The sequence below is a fragment of the Gossypium hirsutum genome, chromosome D07, assembly GCF_007990345.1.
Source record: "Gossypium hirsutum isolate 1008001.06 chromosome D07, Gossypium_hirsutum_v2.1, whole genome shotgun sequence".
NCBI classification, from domain to species: Eukaryota; Viridiplantae; Streptophyta; class Magnoliopsida; order Malvales; family Malvaceae; genus Gossypium; species Gossypium hirsutum.
Window position 1 is genome coordinate 19,641,930 of NC_053443.1, and position 17,671 is coordinate 19,659,600.

Genomic DNA, 17,671 nt, shown 5'->3' on the forward strand with positions numbered 1-17,671 from the left:
TTCTAAATTTCGAATAAACGTATATAATTTCACATGATTCGACCATAACATCTAAGCTAAGTATGTGGTATTACATTCGGCTATCACATATTTTGTGGATTAAACTGAGGCAGTCTATTTTGGAACCTTTATAGAATCGACTGAATATTTTGCCCATAAAAACAGGCTTTGCCGAGGGTATAAAGAGAGCTTCTTACCATTTCGTAAGGTATTTCTGTTCTTGTTTTTCATTCACTCACAAGTTGCAGTAAGAACAATTTGAAAACCATCAAGAAAAGCTTAAAATCTCCACCCCGAATTGATGTTATTATTCTTTCCTATTCATTTAAGATTATCTAATCTGCACATGAATACATATCGAGACCAATTCTGGAAAAATGTCAAACAAATAGTAAAAGCTACAATATAGAAATATGTCGATATTCATCCTAGGGGAATTCCATGGAATTACAGTTGTGCCGAATGTGAACAGAAAACATCAGGCTTTAGAAACCCAATCATTTTTGTTTATCTCATGTCAGAAGAATTATAGCCAACTAAAGGCGAGAATGATGCATGTGACCACATGAGGTGCTGATGATCAGCCATGTATAAGAGACGGGGAAAGAATAGATTCAAGCTTGTGGCAAAAAGGAGGTTCTCAGCCATAAGGGCCGACCTACCATGGCACTTCCATGAACAGAGAGGTAGGTCGCATTTAACCTAGCAATAACAATTAGAGTTGAATTAGTTTTCCAAGAAACAATTAACCCAGAGTTAATCATAGAGCCAGAGAAGAGAAACTCCACTTATCAACATCAGGTGTGGCCAATGGATCGTATGACTCCTCCCTTTGTTCTACACCTGGGACAGCAGCTGTCATAGCTGCCATTTCTTGAGAACCTTCAATCTGCAAATCAAAATCATAAATCTCGTAGTAAATATTAAGCAGATTTAGGTTTCATTCAAATTTTTGCAACTATCCTAATGACATTCAGAAATATCAAGTTACTTGATGAAATTTTAAGTTAGTTTTTTACTTGAGGGCATTCAGATTCAGCAACTGGAACAAAATTTACACTTCAAACCTTCTCGGTGGATTGCATGTGGTTTTCACAGAGTAAGAAATGTAAATGTGGAGAAGATTCTCTCGATTCTATAAAAACACATTAAATGAACCTATATCATTAATAAAGCTTGGAAAGTGCCAAACTAGCAGTGGCACAAATGTTTGGCTTCATGAAGTGATACCCTGGTCCTGCATTATTCATTCTTTAAGATAACTGCCAACATGTTCAAATTATTTGTAATATTGATATTTAACATTTTATGAGACAACATTAATGGAAAATTCTTAGATACAATGCACTAATGCATCAAAATATCTTGCCTGTTGAGAATATTGGGCATATCCAGCATATGCACCATATGCATACAGAGACGGATCCTGGGTAGCTCCATAAGCATAAGCATCATATCCTTGTCCATAGCCATAGTAGGCACTCCACTGATTTGGATCAACTTGCGTACCCCAGGCACCAGGTAAGTCCTAAAAAAGATAATGCCAATTATTTTCAAGTAAAGCAAGCATAACAAGCATAACTTCAAAAAGAATATCGACCATAGACACCATATTCATCTAAACCTTACGTGTAATAGCAGTTTAAATAATATATATGACAAATTAATGAGCTATTATTACTATATATTCATCCATCGTCCATTTTATCCAATTTTTCCATAAAATAACAGCTTTTCTCTTTTTATTTTTGCAGAGGATGGGGAGGATGTTTTTAGAGGAAACAAAGAAAACCAATATCAATTTTTTTCATATAACTAAATCAAATAGTGAATTTGATATCTATGAAATATCACCTGTTTTGCTGTTGGGCTCCTACCCCAGGAAATGCGAACAACTTGTTGACCAATCATTTGCCCCTGCATTCTCTGTATAGCTTCTTCTGCAGATGTCCTGCGGATGACAAATAGTGAAAGTCAAGTTATTAAGCATTATATCTGACAAAGGGAAAGGGAAGAAAATTGAAATTTTTGACTAATATACAGCACCAAGATAAAAGCACTCTATCAATCCAATTTACTATTTCTACAGCTAAATCTTTCATCTTTATTCAACTGATGTCTGATGGGAAAGAAAACTATAGCTGTCCATACACAATTTTTGTGTCAAAATCATGGATTCTTTTCTTCAACTAAATCTTCTTATTCAAGACCTTCTCCACATATATGCATCTCATCAATTTTTAATCTCAATGGAGAAAATCCAAGTCTTTCCCTAAAAGTTCCAACATGATTAGTCTTCTTTCACTAGACTTGACAGGTCTTGTTTGAACTTTATTGCTTTGCTTGGCTTTTCTGTCTTTCAAAACAATTTGCAACATTCTCTTGTTTATATCTAGCTTCGACAAGTAGTCCATAGTGATTAGGACCAAGAAGGTAATCCTAATGTTTGATAGGATGTTCCTCTAATGGCCTAACAAATCATTTCAATTGAGTCTTAAGAACTTTTGATTCTTTCAATTTAGTGAGGGAAGAATTATTTCTTTTTAACTTCGATTAATTTCATCATCTTCACTAGTGAAGAAAACCAAATTCCTCTTCTTTTTCTTTGATTTCTTCAACTCATGCTTTCACAGATTGAGCAATTTTCTTTCTTTTAACACTTTCTGCATAAAACTTAGCATCAGCTAAATGTGCTTCGCTTGTGTGCACAAGAATAGGACTGACTCATAGAACGATCAGCTGAAAGATCCTCCTCTGAAAGATCCTCCTCTAAGGGGATGGATTTACCCTTGTTGACGGCCTTTATATTACATCATTTAAAAAGGAAAAAATTAATAAAATTGCAGAAATATAGGAGATAAATTGCTAGCAAAATAAATTCAGATTTGCATAGGTTAGGTTTGGTCAAATCCTTCTTAATCCCTTGATTCTTGCTGCCAATTCTTTTGATTTGGGAAATTTTTTTGCTATTTGTCTTCAATTGTGGACTTGATCAACAAATGCATGCTTAACATTATTCCCTAGAGAAAAAGCTTGCCTCAAGCTCAAATTGAGGGTAAGCATTCTAGAATTCTGGAACAATTTCCCATGTAACATCATTAGTAGTCATGCTTTGCTTAGAATTTCTCACTTACGGTTGAGGTGTGACCACAAAACATGCTAAGGTTGGGGACTTTTTTTGCCATCCAATAGTGGGGGCATGCTAGGACTGGAAGCTGGGGTTTTCTTTAAAAACTTTGAAAGAGACATGAAACACATTATGTATCTTGCTAGTAGGTGGAGGTCCAACTCATAGGCCACAAGGCCAACTCGCTATATGTTTTGGAAAGGTCCACAGAACTTAGGTGAGAGTGTGGAGTGTGCCCTACCTTTCAATGAAGTCTGTCATAGGGTTGTAGGCACAAACAAACCCATTCTCCTAGAAAAAATTCAAGATCATGGTGGCCTTGGTCATAAGTAGTCTTCATGTGATTCTACGATTGCAATTAGTGATGTCAGATTACAGTCAACATCTCATCCCTTTTGATTAAGGACTCATGAAGACCCAGGAATGTAAGAAAGTAAGCGAGGAGGATCACGACCATAGACTACTTGAAAAGGTGAAATTTTGAGGGTTGTGTGAAAAGCAGTGTTGTAGCAATATTCAGCCCAAGGAATCCACCTAATACAACTTCATGGATTGTCTCTTACAAAACAATGAAGAGACATTGCAATTGTGCAGTTGACAACTTTCATCCAACCATATTTTGTTGATGGTAAAATTAAGTACTGCCTGATTTGAATAATTCCTTCCAAAAATTGTTGGTGAACGAAAAATCTGCTAAAAAATGTGAGAATAGTAATAGCGGTGGATGGATAAGCCATAGAAATACAGATTTGGCAAATCCATCAACCACAACAAATAATAAAAACTTCCCTCTTGATTTTGGCAAACCGACAAAGAAATCTGTTGAAATGTCACTCCAAATGTAGGTAGGAATTTTTGGTGGCTCTAAAAGACGGATGTAAGTTCTCTACTTCGTTCCTTTAACAGGTGGCTAAGGATTCTACAAAAGTTTGACTATCTATCTTCTTGCTTTTGCAATAAAAGTCAACAAATTCATTACAAAGTTCTTTGCACCCCTTAATTTGTGCTGCCATGCAAAGTTGATACTATAGTACAAGAGGGGAAGCGTGATGCCTGCTCAAGTGTCTCATCAAGTCCAAGACAAAGAGCAAATTTTTCCTAAAGGTCTCAGTACTAGATCAAGGTCCAAGCAACTGAAAGTGGAACTCTTTTGTACAAGATAAAGGCATGCTCTAGTGTGATGCATGCTTAAGTTCCTCAATTTGCCAAGATAGCTATTACTTGAGTTTGTTGGAATCTTTATTCCAGTTTCAAGTGGACATCGATTATGCATCCATCTTCCATAATTCATACTCTATTACAATTTCATCTTTCCATTATTTTTCACCTTCTTATTTCATTAATTATAGGGTTTTAATTACTTTATATTCTAATATTTCTTTAATTTTCCAGAAATTTCAAGTGTTTATCTTCATGAATCGGCAGCACCATACTTGGATTCCAAGAAACCCCTCAAAATCGCAACTAATTGAAGATTTCTTTCTTTCACTTCCAATTCAATCTTTGTTTTCTTTTCGTTAATTCTGAAAATTTGCTAACTTTAGATCATATTTTTATTATTCTTTTCCAGAATATTTCAAAGCTAATTGATCAAGGAAAACCGAAAGTTAGTTACCATTCTAGCAACCTTGCTTAAACCAATTTCTACAAGTTTTCCTCTCCAAATTTTCTCTTTTTATTTATTTAAATTATTGATTTCTTTATAGATTACCACATTTGAAATTTTCCAGATTTAGTTATTGTTTTCTACAACTACTTCCTTAAGGTGCAACCTTTTTGGTTTTTTAATTTAGTTCATCCTTTCAATCTCAAATTCGGGTACCAGGTTCCACATCAAAGTCAGTAAGAAATATGCCTTACCTTTGTACATAATGAGGCCCTCTCTAATGGTCCCACGAGTATAGAGAGCCTCTTGCTCAACTTTGGTCCACATTTCTTGAGAGTGTTCAAGGCATTTATCTCCTTTCGAACTGTAGCAAATAATGGAATTAAAGGACTAGATACTGCATAAATATGCCTTCTTCATCTCTACGAGATAAGGTATCTGCCACATTAGTTTTCCTACCTTGTATTCAACTTTGAAATCAAATCCCATCAACTTGCTATGACAATGCTGTTGTGGGGAAGTAGTTAACCGTTGCTCTAGCAAATATTTGAAGATGCAGTGATCAGTGCCCCACAAGTAAGGTGCCTAGTTCTGGATTGACTTGGCGATCCTATTAATTCTCATAAGCATGTTACTTGAAATGGCAATCTAACAATTTTCAACTAAAAAGAGCAATGGGGTGTCATAGGAAAGCTTTAATTCCTCTCCCTAAAGCATCACATTCTACCATAAAGGTGTGTATAAAATCCAGCAACCTAAGGATAGGGGCAATGAAGAGAGTAGCCTTGAGTTGATTGAATGATCCAACAGCTTTGAAACTCCAATGGAAAGAATTCTTCTTTGGTAAATTAGTCAAGGGTGCAACTAACTATCCATAATCTTGGATGAATTTTTCGTAATATCCGACCAATCCGAGAAATCTCTAAGAGCTTTGGTTGAATGTACTGGGGACCAATATATTACTACCTTGATTTTGCTAGGATCGCTATAACTCCACTAGCTAAATAGTGCCCCAAGTATACCATCTATTTAGCACCAAATGTGCACTTCATCTTTTTAAAGAAAAACTGATGAGCACATAAGAGTTCCAAGACTTTACTGAAGTGATGAAGGTGTTCCTCCCAAGACTCTCTATCTATTAGACTGTTGTCAAATAAAGGTTGAAGAGCATTCATAAATCCAAATGACATGACCAAGAACTCAAAATGACCATGGTGCATGTGAAAGGCAATCTTTTCAATATCTGTTTGGTTCATTCTGATAAAAAGATCATGAAGTAAAATATATAGCTCATAATTGATTACCTCACATCCCGTTACCCCCTAAAAGAAACAAGTAGAAAACAACTTCTAGAAATCAGAGTAATCATGGTTTGACTTGATTTTACCTGGTTGCAAACTGTACAAAACCACATCCTTTGGCTGCAGGAATCTTGACATAAACAATCTCTCCTAATGGTGAAAAGAATTGCTTCAACTCCTCTTCTGTAACATTTGGATCCAAGTTGCCAACAAAAATCTTCATAAAATAGGATAGTAAGTCAAAGAGAAGAGATAATTTCTAAAATAACTTGAGTATACCTCACTTACTGTGGTATTAGTATTATCGTTATCTGGTGGGAGCACCTGCACAGGAGTTGTATAAGCTGGAACTGGATATACAGCTGCATAAAAACCATGGTTAAGTGTATTTTACATCATGTGCCTAATATCCAATACAGCTAAAGTATCAAAGACCAATGTACATAAAGATATTGGCACAAATACTCAATTCCTTAGCCCACCCACCCCAAACAAGCATACATGGTGATATTCATCATGTTCACATCTCAACTAAACTAACAAAAAAGGTAAAATAATTCAATAAATCTAAATTGCCATGAAAAGAAAGAATTGTAGCATGACTTGTTTTATTCATAAACATATTTGGGATATATATTACATATATAGTTGGATAGTAATATTTTGAAAGTAGCAAAAAAAGGACATGATCTTCAAAGCATATAAAATATATTTATTTCATTGATTATTAAGGGCATACCAAAAACATCTAGATCAAAATATGGCATTCAAATTCAGTTCTATGTTAGTGGAAGCTACCAAAAGGAGTGGCAATGCCGTACACAACATGGAAAAGACTCATAGGACAGCAAACACAGATGGGGAGAATTAACAAGATCTATATAGATATAGCTTCATGGATCCATACATCTCAATTAGTAAAGAGTCAGTTGAAAAGAATTGGAATTGAATATTTTTCGAAACAAAAAAAAAAAGGCAAAGAAAGATGAAACATACATCACGGATCAACTAAGCCAGCTTGGGAACTTGCTTAAGAACAAAAAAGTGGAATCTCATGTAAATATCGTGGAATAAGATTTGATTCATGGATTCATACATCTCAATCAGAAAAAAAGCAATTGATCGATATATTTTTCAAAACAAACAAGTAGGCAATGAAAGATGAAACATAAATCATGGATCAACTAGCCCTGCTTGAGGACATGCTTAAGAATAAAAAAGTGGAATTGCATGTAAATACCATGGAATAAGGTTCAATCTTGTTCACAAGGATTATACAAATATTATGTTTCAAAAATGGAAAGTTTGAAATAATTGGAACTTTTTGGAGATTGGATGCAATTAAAATTCATGATTTGACTTGTACAATATGATACCTTCATTATTGATTCTACAAGAACTTTCATGAAAGCCTTTCATTTGTCACTCTTTAATGGAAGGTTCACCAAACCACCAAAAAAAGTAAAAATAAAATAAAAATCAGTAGTAAATTTATCAAGTGGTGCCTCTTTTTCACCATGCATGATGAACCTTTCTATTCAAAATGGCACTAATGCTAGCACCATAAATGTGAGGACAACCCTGTGATGGAAATGGACAACACAGAAGGATAACATGATTTTGGAAGCAAGTAAGAAAGTAAATAAATCTGGAAATGGTTTTTCTCAAACAAATTTAAGGAAAAGACTGACCTTTTGCAACCGCATATTGCTGCTGAAAACCAGCAGTGGTCTTCTTTGGTGTTGCTGCACTAATTCGCATAGCTCTAGTTGAGCAATAGACACCGTTCATCTCAGTCATAGCACGATTTCTCTCCATCTCATCAGCAAATTTAACAAACCCATAACCCTTTGAGCGTCCAGTATTTGGATCAGTCACAACCTTGGCACCTCTAACAGATGGATAGTGAGCTCGAAAGGTTTCTTGCAATAGATAATCTGTAACATCGGGTGCCAAATCCCCAACAAAAATAGAATGCTCCAGCCCTGGATCAGTACGTCTTTCTCCAATGCCAAATGATGCCCAATTTAACCTAAACATTTGATCAGTTCCAGGCATTGTTGTACCATTGTAAGTCTGCAGTATCCTTTCAGCTGCTTGATGAGAAACAAACTCCACAAACCCATATCCCTCAGGCTGGCCAGTGATCTTGTTGCGAATAATTTTTATGGAGACTAGCTGCAGAGAATGGAAATAATAGTTCATCTCAAATCCAGCATCTACTAAAAGACCTCAATGATCGAGTTAAAAGAAGGCAACAAATACAGTATGAAACTTTGTCAAATGATAACATCTGATGCTACTTGACCTTTAACTTTAACCAAATTATTGCGAGCTTCTGTAACCAATGCTCAAAAAGTTCCAGAGTTTCCACAAGTTTTATAATTGCTTACATCAACAATGGGTATGTATAAAAAGGGAGGTTTAAGCAACATGACAAGATAAAATAAAGGATAGAACATCCTATCTTCTAATCAATATCAATTCAACAAGCCTGATCCACCGAGTACTGCTTAGATTCTTAACCAAACACTTTCTTTGTGCTCATCCAAAATACTGGTGCAGAAAGCAAGTCAGGTTGATTAAGCTATAGGTTATTACAAACCTCTATTGGCCCCTAGGTTTTGCAGTAGCAGCCAAATTGCTTTCACACACTAAAATCATTATTCAGTTATCACATTGCTTTGAAAAAAAAAAAGGAAAAAAACCCCTGTCGTCGAGTGCGATGTGCAATTAAAATAATTTCAAGTTATAATTTGAGGCATAAACGGTAACTTTTAGCTTCTTGATTTGACGAGTAACTTTACAATAATTTGATAGAATTGTTATCGAACTCGATTCTTGATCCAATAATATATCAATTTATGGTTTTCCTCTAAAACAAAAGAATGTTAAGAAGATAAGAAAACTTCATATAAGATTCAAAATTGTAGAAAAAGATTCAAAAAAACCAACAGAACAAAACCCAGACTGATCTAGACATAGAGAAAGATTACGAATATATAAGAAGGGAGAGAATGGGGAACCTCGCCGGTGTGAGCAAAGCAAGAGTTGAGGTAAGACTCGTCGACCCAAAACTGGAGGTCTCCTATCCAAAGCGTACGGACTTCCTCTAGCGATGTCGGATGGTGGTGGTGTTGTGTAGCTGTTATCGTCGCCATACTTCTGCTTCAATATTTTTTCATTTTATTTTTATAAGACTAACAAAAATTCTGGGGTGAAAGTAGCATGGAGGTACAAGGAGGAGGAGGATTGCACTTCAAAAATTAAAAATATTGGTAAACTGGTATTCCTCATAAAATTCGGTTAAATACTTCTATTAGAATGTTAATGTGGATAAAAGTGCTTTATTATTACTATAAGTAAGAATGCAAATTAATGTTGGACATGGACGAGAAACAGAGGACATAATTGGTGCTTGAGACAATCAAATATTTGTTTATTTAGGCTTACTGGTATAATTTGGTAAATCAAAATCTGCTACATTTAGTTTCAGTAAGGATGGAATTTAGAGGAAGATCCAAGGGTAGAAGGGTTCTAGTGGGATGACACAGGATGAAACCGATTGTGCATTCCAAAGGCAAGCGGAGTGATCTCCCAACTTTTAATCACTTTTTACTAGCTAAGTAGGTATATCGTATTTTGGTTGGTATTCAGATTGATGTTTCATGTTATTTTGGCAGTGATCTTATGTTTGTGGTGCCTTTGATTTTTTTTAACCAACTTAATACCAGCTTCTTGTAGGGAGATTGTTGTGAATTTGCTTCGCATGGCTATATGGAATCTTTTAGAATTGTACTCATTTTTTGGAAGATTTGATCCATCCTAAATTAATTTTACCATGCAAATGATATGGTGCAAGGATTTTCTTCTTCTGGAATTAATTTTGGTGTTGTTTCCACTTCAACTAGGTGGTACAAACCTTAGTCGAGTATGGTCAAATTAAACTTTGGTGTGTGCATTGATCGGTTAAATGAGAAAGCTGGGTTTGGGGCTGTCCTACATGGCGATGTAGGGGACTTTTTAGCAGTCAAGACTTGCTCAATTCTTAGCATTTCTGGAGGCTAAATTCATTCTTCTAGGTGTGCAATGGTTAAGAGAGTTACACAGGTTCTAAAGGTTGATCATATAGTATGCTTGGAACTTTTGATTTCATATATTAATTCTCTTAGTTTTGAGTTTGAATTTGTTAAGTTTAATCATATTTTGGTATCAAAAAATCAACTCGTTCATTATATTTTTTTGAGTGATGAGAATATTTCTACTTGGTGGCATAATCCACTAATTTGGATACATAACTGGATTTGTAATGATAATTTATTTAATGAATGATGAACAAACTGCACTCTTCTCCCGGTCATTGATTTAACGAGTCATTTTTTACTAAAAAAATTTTTTTATATATAAAAGAAAAAAGATTTTGTATAGAACAGTAATCCCACATCCATTTGAATATATTAATGTAATTGTAATTATTTTATATAATTTTAAAGAAATTAATCAATTGAGATTAAATCCACCTCATATAAATTTGAATAAATAATTTTGAAAAAATTTTAAATCATAACTCAGAGTTGACATGATAGTGAGCACATTAATAATGGGATAAAATTAGAGATGATGATTTGATTGAGTAAAAAAAATTGAATCTAGTGAGAAAAGTTTGTTATTATTATATTTTATTTATTATGATATAGTATTAAAATGCAAAAAGAAAAGAAAAGTAAAAAATTCTATATCTATAGTATTTGGACTTGAAATATTATATTGAAAATATTATAATAAATATATATGTAAATGTTTTATTATAAAATTGTGTACTAACAAATAAATTAATTTATGTAAAAAATTATAATTAATAGTAACAAAAAGAAATTTATTATAGAAAATAATAATAATAATAGGATTAATCTAAAAAAGAGTCTAATAAATTTTAATATACCTATAATAATTAAGTTATGTTTAAAGTAAATTATCTAATATAATTTAAAAAGCAGCGAGTAAAAAAAAATAATTTACTCAAAGTGAAAATAAATGCTTAAAATGAGGAGTGACATGTGTAAAAAAAAGCACTAATGTGAACACACTTGCTTATTTTGAATCTTGTAATATATGATAAATTTGTATATCCGTACCATGCACGGGCTAATAATATTTGTTGATGTAATTATTTTTAAAAAGAAACAGAAAAAAGTAATATACATTTAATCTTAAAATAACAAATTGATAATACATATTAATATTATATAAAATATAGGTTTTATTATGAAGTTTGGATTATTATACTAAAATGATTACAATAAATAGAGATGTCAATTGTTAAAATAATTCGAAAAAAGTTACTTTGAAATATAATATTAAAAAGATTACAGTAAATAGATATGACAATATTTTATTATTAAATTTTGTACTAACAAGAAAATTAATTTATGAAAAATAATTATAAATAATAGTAAACAAAAGCATTTTATTATAAAAAATAATAACAGTAAGATTAATTTTAAAAGAGTCTTGTAAATTGTAATATACAAATAATAATTAAGTTATGTTTAAGTAAATTATCTAATATAATTTTAAAAGGAAAAAAGTAAAAAGAGTAATTTACTCAAAGTGAAAATAAATATTTAAGAGAAGGAATGCCCCGTGTTAAAAAAACTGTAATGTGAAAACACTTGTTTATTTAGAACCTTGTAACATATGTACTAGTTTTCTATCTCGTGCGATGCATGAGTTGCTCTTATGTTTTATACAATTGTTATTATTTAAATGTCATATTAATTAAAACTATTGATAAAACAATATTTGAAACATATAAACAACTTTAAAATGCACTTAAATTTTTGAAAGATAAAATTGTTATAATATTGTATATATAATTTGTTGGATCATCGGTATACCCCATGGCACAACAAAAAAAATATTCCAGCGATCATCAACCAAGGATCCACATATGAGGAACAAGTCGAGTTGAAATAGGCTTAAAGATTTACCTTTTCAAACAGTAAAGAATGAAGATATTTTAATATTGACAAAGTCTGTAAATAACCGGATAGAAATTTCGTTAGGTAGTTCGGGTTAATTATGATGCTTGGTACCTGGACCTGGTGATTGGGTTAGGTATAATATGTTACAATGGATGTTTAAGGTTATTTGGGATTGTTGAGGAATGAACTAATGCATTGTTTGGATTAGGAGAGCTAAATTGTACCTTGGATGTATGTATATCCTTAGCACCTTATATTGAGCCTTTAAGACGTTTTCTTTGGTAGCCCTTCTTGTTTGAACATCCTAATCTTTCATTGAAAATTTGAATGTCTATTTTGTTTAGTCCTGAATTTTGTGTTACAATTGGATTAGATGTCAAACTATAGATGTCAAGGGATGATCGTGCCCCGACGTGCGTTCACCGGGGCTTAGAATAATATAATTAAATATATAAATAAAATGTGGTGTCTGCAAGTGTACAAGTCAAATTGCAATATAGATTGTACAACAAAATACCAAAAGTATTCCAAGAATCATACTCAAGGGATTGCTAAATTGGTCGATATACTAATTATCAATTATGTGAAAAGGGATAATAAATAATATGATCGGTCATGGTAGACCAAGGGAATAGGTAGAACATTAAGGTGGATGTGAAAGAGGAAAAAAAGATGAATAGTAGGGAGGAATTGCTAAGTATAAAACCTTTGCAAAATTGAGTGCTTAGTTGAAAAATCTTGAAAGAACAAAAGCTTAATGAAGGTTAAAAGCATTGAGAGTAATAAAAAAGCACAAATTGGGTTAAAATCAAAGTGAGAGAAAGAGAAGAATGAAACTTTGAGCTTAAGAGTTAAGAATGTTGAATCAAGCTAAAATGTAATTTCTTTTACTCACTTTGTACTCCTTGATGCTTGAACCTATTCCTAGTAATTCCGAACTAAAATTTTGGGAGACAAAAAGTTGCTGGAGGGAAGGTGAAAGGTGGGTGAGTTGAAAGCTTAAATTAGGGAAGAAGCTAGGGACTAACATCATATGTTTAACCGATTTAAGCACTTGTAGCTGTTTTGTGCCTTACCATTCTTATTGCTTATCATACCATCCTAACCCACTGAACGTTACAAGTTGATAAAACCTATGTGACCCCAATGAGTTTCTATACCTTAGGTTGAAGTTAGATGCATAAATAATCTCTGGAATAGCGATTTTGGCATAATAGTTTGACCATGACTCTCATTGCTGCATTTGGATGGAGTTTTATGAACATAGCATGTTTTTGTTTAAGTCTTCATTGTACGGTCTCTAATAACCATTCAAACTTTTTTTTGTTTCATGATTGAAATTTTAAGTCACTGTACCAGCCTGTTTTTCAGTGGTGACGGAACAGTGGTTTCGGGACCACAAATTTTTATCATGTCGGTCTATAAATATTATTTATAGAATATTTATGGAGTAATTAGAGTCAAATTAAATTTTGGTTAAGAAATTTTAACGTTTAGATAGCTAATTAAAGAAAAATGACTAGTTTGTAAAAGGAGTAAAACTTAGTAAATATTGCATTTAGATGATTTAATAGCTTAACTAATAAATGTGGGAGGGCCAATAAGGCAATTATACCTTATTTTTAGATAGTGGACGGTAATGGAGTAAAATTTAAAGAAAAATTAAGTTAATTTCAATTTTGTAATTAAATCAAAATTTAGGCAAAACAAATAAAAAGAAATAGACATTTTCTTCTTCATTCTTCTTAAACACTTGCTGAAATAACCATTGAAGACTTAAGAAGCTTTGGTCAACTCCTTGGCTTTGCATGGTATGGAAATTGGCCCATTTTCTTGTAATTTTTATGTTTTTGAGATCGTTACAACTAGGTTCAACTAACCCATACCTTCGTTTTTTGAATCTGTTAAAAATTTTAGAAGTTTCCATGGATGAATCTTGGTTTTTTTTATGATAATTATGTGTTTGAAGCTTTGATTGTGGTATTTAGTTGTTTGTGAAGTAATTTTTATTAGTTTTTGATTAAAGGATTAAATTGTTAAAATATTAAAATCACATGGTTAGTTGATGATTAAGAAGTGTCTTGTGGACTATTTAGAAGCCTTGAACATTCGGCTGGAATGCTGAGTTTTTAGAAATGGTTAATCTGGTGATTTTTAGGTTAAGGGACTAAATTGTAAAAGTTGTAAAAGTTAAAGGTAATTGTGTAAATTTTGAAAATAAAAGGGTATAAAATGTAGAATAAATTATAATATGAATTGTAAGCTAATAATTGAGAAATTTTACATTTTAGATCAAAACCCTGTTGATTTATGTGGAAAAGGGAAAATTGCGTCTGCAACCATTACAATATAGTCCAGGTAAGTTCGTTCGGTTTTTAATCTATTGATGATGTAAATTTGTTTGGGAAAATGTTATTGAATTTCGATACTTGGGCCGGATGAACGCGAGATAGAGTACAACTAATTGATAGCGTGTTATGCGGGGATTGGAGTGGAGATTTTTATGGGGTGCTTTATATATTTTTCCTGAGTATACCGAGGTTCAACATTTTTTGCGAACCCTCATGTTATACTATCCTGTTCTAACGTGTTATGGGGGCGGATGTATAGCCTACGGACTAGGCACTTAGTGCTGAAGCGTGTTATTGGTTGGATTAGCTCTTATGAGCGTTTGGCGTGTTATCAGTTGGATTAGCTCTCATGAGCGTTTGGTGTGTTTCGGTTGGATTACTTAGTACTCATATTTATAAGTCGTTCATCAGGCCGTAAACTATTGTATTATAACTTGTTCAGTGACTTTGAATGGCATGACATGTACTTGACATCTTAAATTGACTCCGTTGTGGACATGTATGTTTTCTAGAAATTATTATTGAGCTTTGAATTGAATGATGTAATTCACCAGTTTGAAATTGTGGATGACAGGAAACATTTGTTGAATTATATTTGATTAAATTGTTATATTTACTTTGGTAAGATTTATTATTTCTATTCGTCGAACTTACTAAACTTCAATAAGTTTACTTGTGTTAATTTTTGTTTATTGTTGTAACACCCCAAAATAGGACCTAGGAGTTTTAAGGGTATTTTAGGAATTTTGGCCTAGACGAGCTCGGAATTTTGTAAGGTTAGTACTCAATAATGTTTTCAACTTTGGCATTTTAACTGTTAAATCAATTTTTGGAAAAGTGTTCTAGAAACCCTTAATTTTGAGAAATGACTAATTTGTAACAAAGTCAAAATAGTAGGCATTTATGTTGCAGTTTTAACATTTAGTAAAATTGAACCTATTTCTTCCCTATCAACATGTTTTCACAACATGTTTTCACGTCAATTTCTTTATCTCATTCATTCTGCTTGTAACACTCCTAACCCGTATCCGTCGCCGAAGTAGGGTTACGAGGCATTACTGAACAAACACAACCATTTTTAAAATCAAACTGATCACAAATATGAAAATTAAATTACTTTTGCATAGTTATTTATAATTTACAATCAAAATCTAATCAATATCGTACTCAAACCTATACATGCCATAAGATTGTGTTCAAATATTTAACAAAATACCAAAAGTAGTCGATAGTGTGATAGACTATGCTGATGATCCCCGAGCTCGTAACGCGTCTCTAAAATCTATAAAAAAAAAAACAAATGGGCAAAAACAAACAAAGTAAGCTTTTATAGCTTAGTAAGTCTATAGCATATCTAAAATACATATAAAAGAATCATATAATTCTTTAAGAAAATTTATTGAAATCACAATTATCAATTATAATTACTAATCAACATTGTTATATTAAGTCATTTGTTTAAATTTTAAAAGGATGTGTATTTATCTAATACACACAAACAGACAAATGTATATACATTTTATACATATAATCTACAACCATGAATCGCCGAATGCATATATACATATATGCATGACAAATATTAGAACCAAATGTATATACACTTTAAACATATTAGCCGAGTGCATATATACATAAGCTTAACAAATATTATAACCAAATGTGTACATGTATTTACCACATACATTTATCCAAAGTCATATATGTACTTATCATGCACATACAATCGAATATATATAACTTTATCAATCACATTTCATATCTCATTATACATGTATATATATATCGATCATAAACTTTTAACCTAACTCATATTTATTCCTATAACCGAATACATTTGCATTCAACTTTTACTTATAAACAAATATTTACACATATATGTATTAGCAATTGCACATAAGATTACTCATCAGTTTCTTATACCAAATGCACCCATAAAAATATATATATATCAACCACCTATGTCGAGTTTATGCACAACATCTTCAAACACATAAAGCTGAACAATTCACACAATTTCAACAGATTCACCGGTACTTAGCCTGCTAGGCTTAAAACCTGATTCAATACACTGGCAATTAGCCTGCTAGACGTAAAGTCCGAAATATTTCACTGGCGTCAAGCCTGCTGACGTAAAGTCTGAAACATTTCACCGGCATCAAGCCTGCTAGACGTAAAGTCTGAATTATCTCATTGACAATAATCATTTTAGGCCCTAAGCTCAAACACTCAATTCACCCAAATATTACTCATTTTCAAACTATATAGGTATATAAATTCCATGCTTAAATATTCAGCTCGAAACTCAAAATTTATATCATAGAAACACATGAATATATATAAAACTCAACCACCAAATCCAATTTGACAATTCAATAATTCAACTGAACATATTTATGCATAACCTTATACTTCAAATCCTACTACAAATATAATACTATTTAACTAAAAATATTCTTGAATAATATACACTTTACATTCCAACATATTAAAATTATACACACATATATATACATGATCAAATCTAACATATGCAAATATCATCTAATAACAAATTTCAAAACTAAATCTTATACATGCATACATATACACTCAAACCGCATATACTTTTATAATGACACATCTTAATTCGATTCAAAAGTGTATATATACATGTATATTTACATGTTTAATAATAAAACTCTTATATCTATGTATATTTACGAATCTCTAAGTACACATATATACATACACATATCTTTGATTAAATCAATAATTTATACATGTATATACGTGTATGAATTCGAACCCTGTATATATATAAAACTCTTATACTTCAACTAAATTCATTAACATTTATGTATATACTTATTTACCTTTGCACTTTAGCTAAATTCAATTACCTATATAAGTATAAACCTCTAGGTTCGAATATAAAAAAAATACATATAAGCCAATCATACTTTTAATTTATTCAACCGATATACTTTAAATTATAATTCATCAAAAATAAATACATATACATACTTATATATTGTTTTTATGACATTAAATAGCTAATAGACTTACCTCGGAAGATGGAAAATCGAAGTCGGACGATTATTCGACTAATTTGGTTTTTCCCCGATCTAACTCCGATTTCTTTGGTTTTCGATCTAAATATATTCAAAATAAGATAATTTATTTATTAACACATTCAATTTAATCCAAAAACACATAATTTGGCAAATTACTATTTTGCCCCTAATATTTACACTTTTTGCTATTTAGTCCTTTTTGCACAAAACACAAAATACACAAAATTTTCCCTCACTAAGCTAGGG

General features: G+C 32.1%; 1 protein-coding gene across 2 annotated transcripts; it reads right to left on the reverse strand.

Moving 5' to 3' along the window:
• Nucleotides 1-298: 298 nt before the first annotated feature.
• Nucleotides 299-9,826, reverse strand: LOC107954279 (polyadenylate-binding protein RBP47B'). 2 transcript variants are annotated; one of them, XM_016889786.2, is made up of 8 exons: nt 9,061-9,826; nt 7,726-8,212; nt 6,323-6,396; nt 6,121-6,251; nt 1,855-1,951; nt 1,370-1,528; nt 789-889; nt 299-702 (listed from the first exon to the last, which is right to left on the reverse strand). In XM_016889786.2, exons 1-8 carry the CDS (start codon nt 9,193-9,195, stop codon nt 615-617), a joined length of 1,272 nt encoding a protein of 423 aa, XP_016745275.2. In that variant the 5' UTR covers nt 9,196-9,826; the 3' UTR covers nt 299-614. The 2 variants fall into 2 exon arrangements, with proteins under 2 accessions (XP_016745275.2, XP_040952563.1); XM_041096629.1 differs by lacking the exons at nt 299-702; nt 789-889 and adding an exon at nt 913-1,135.
• Nucleotides 9,827-17,671: the final 7,845 nt, after the last annotated feature.

What these genes read in the sequence shown, in the direction of transcription:
- LOC107954279 (XM_016889786.2), bottom strand. Translation starts at nt 9,195, where the DNA reads ATGGCGACGATAACAGCTACACAACACCACCACCATCCGACATCGCTA. An exon ending in TTTGTACAGTTTGCAACCAG is followed by an intron (nt 1,952 to 6,120) that starts GTAAAATCAAGT and finishes TGTCATCCGCAG; the next exon opens with GACATCTGCAGAAGAAGCTA. An exon ending in GCCACACCTGATGTTGATAA is followed by an intron (nt 703 to 788) that starts GTGGAGTTTCTC and finishes TGTTATTGCTAG; the next exon opens with GTTAAATGCGACCTACCTCT.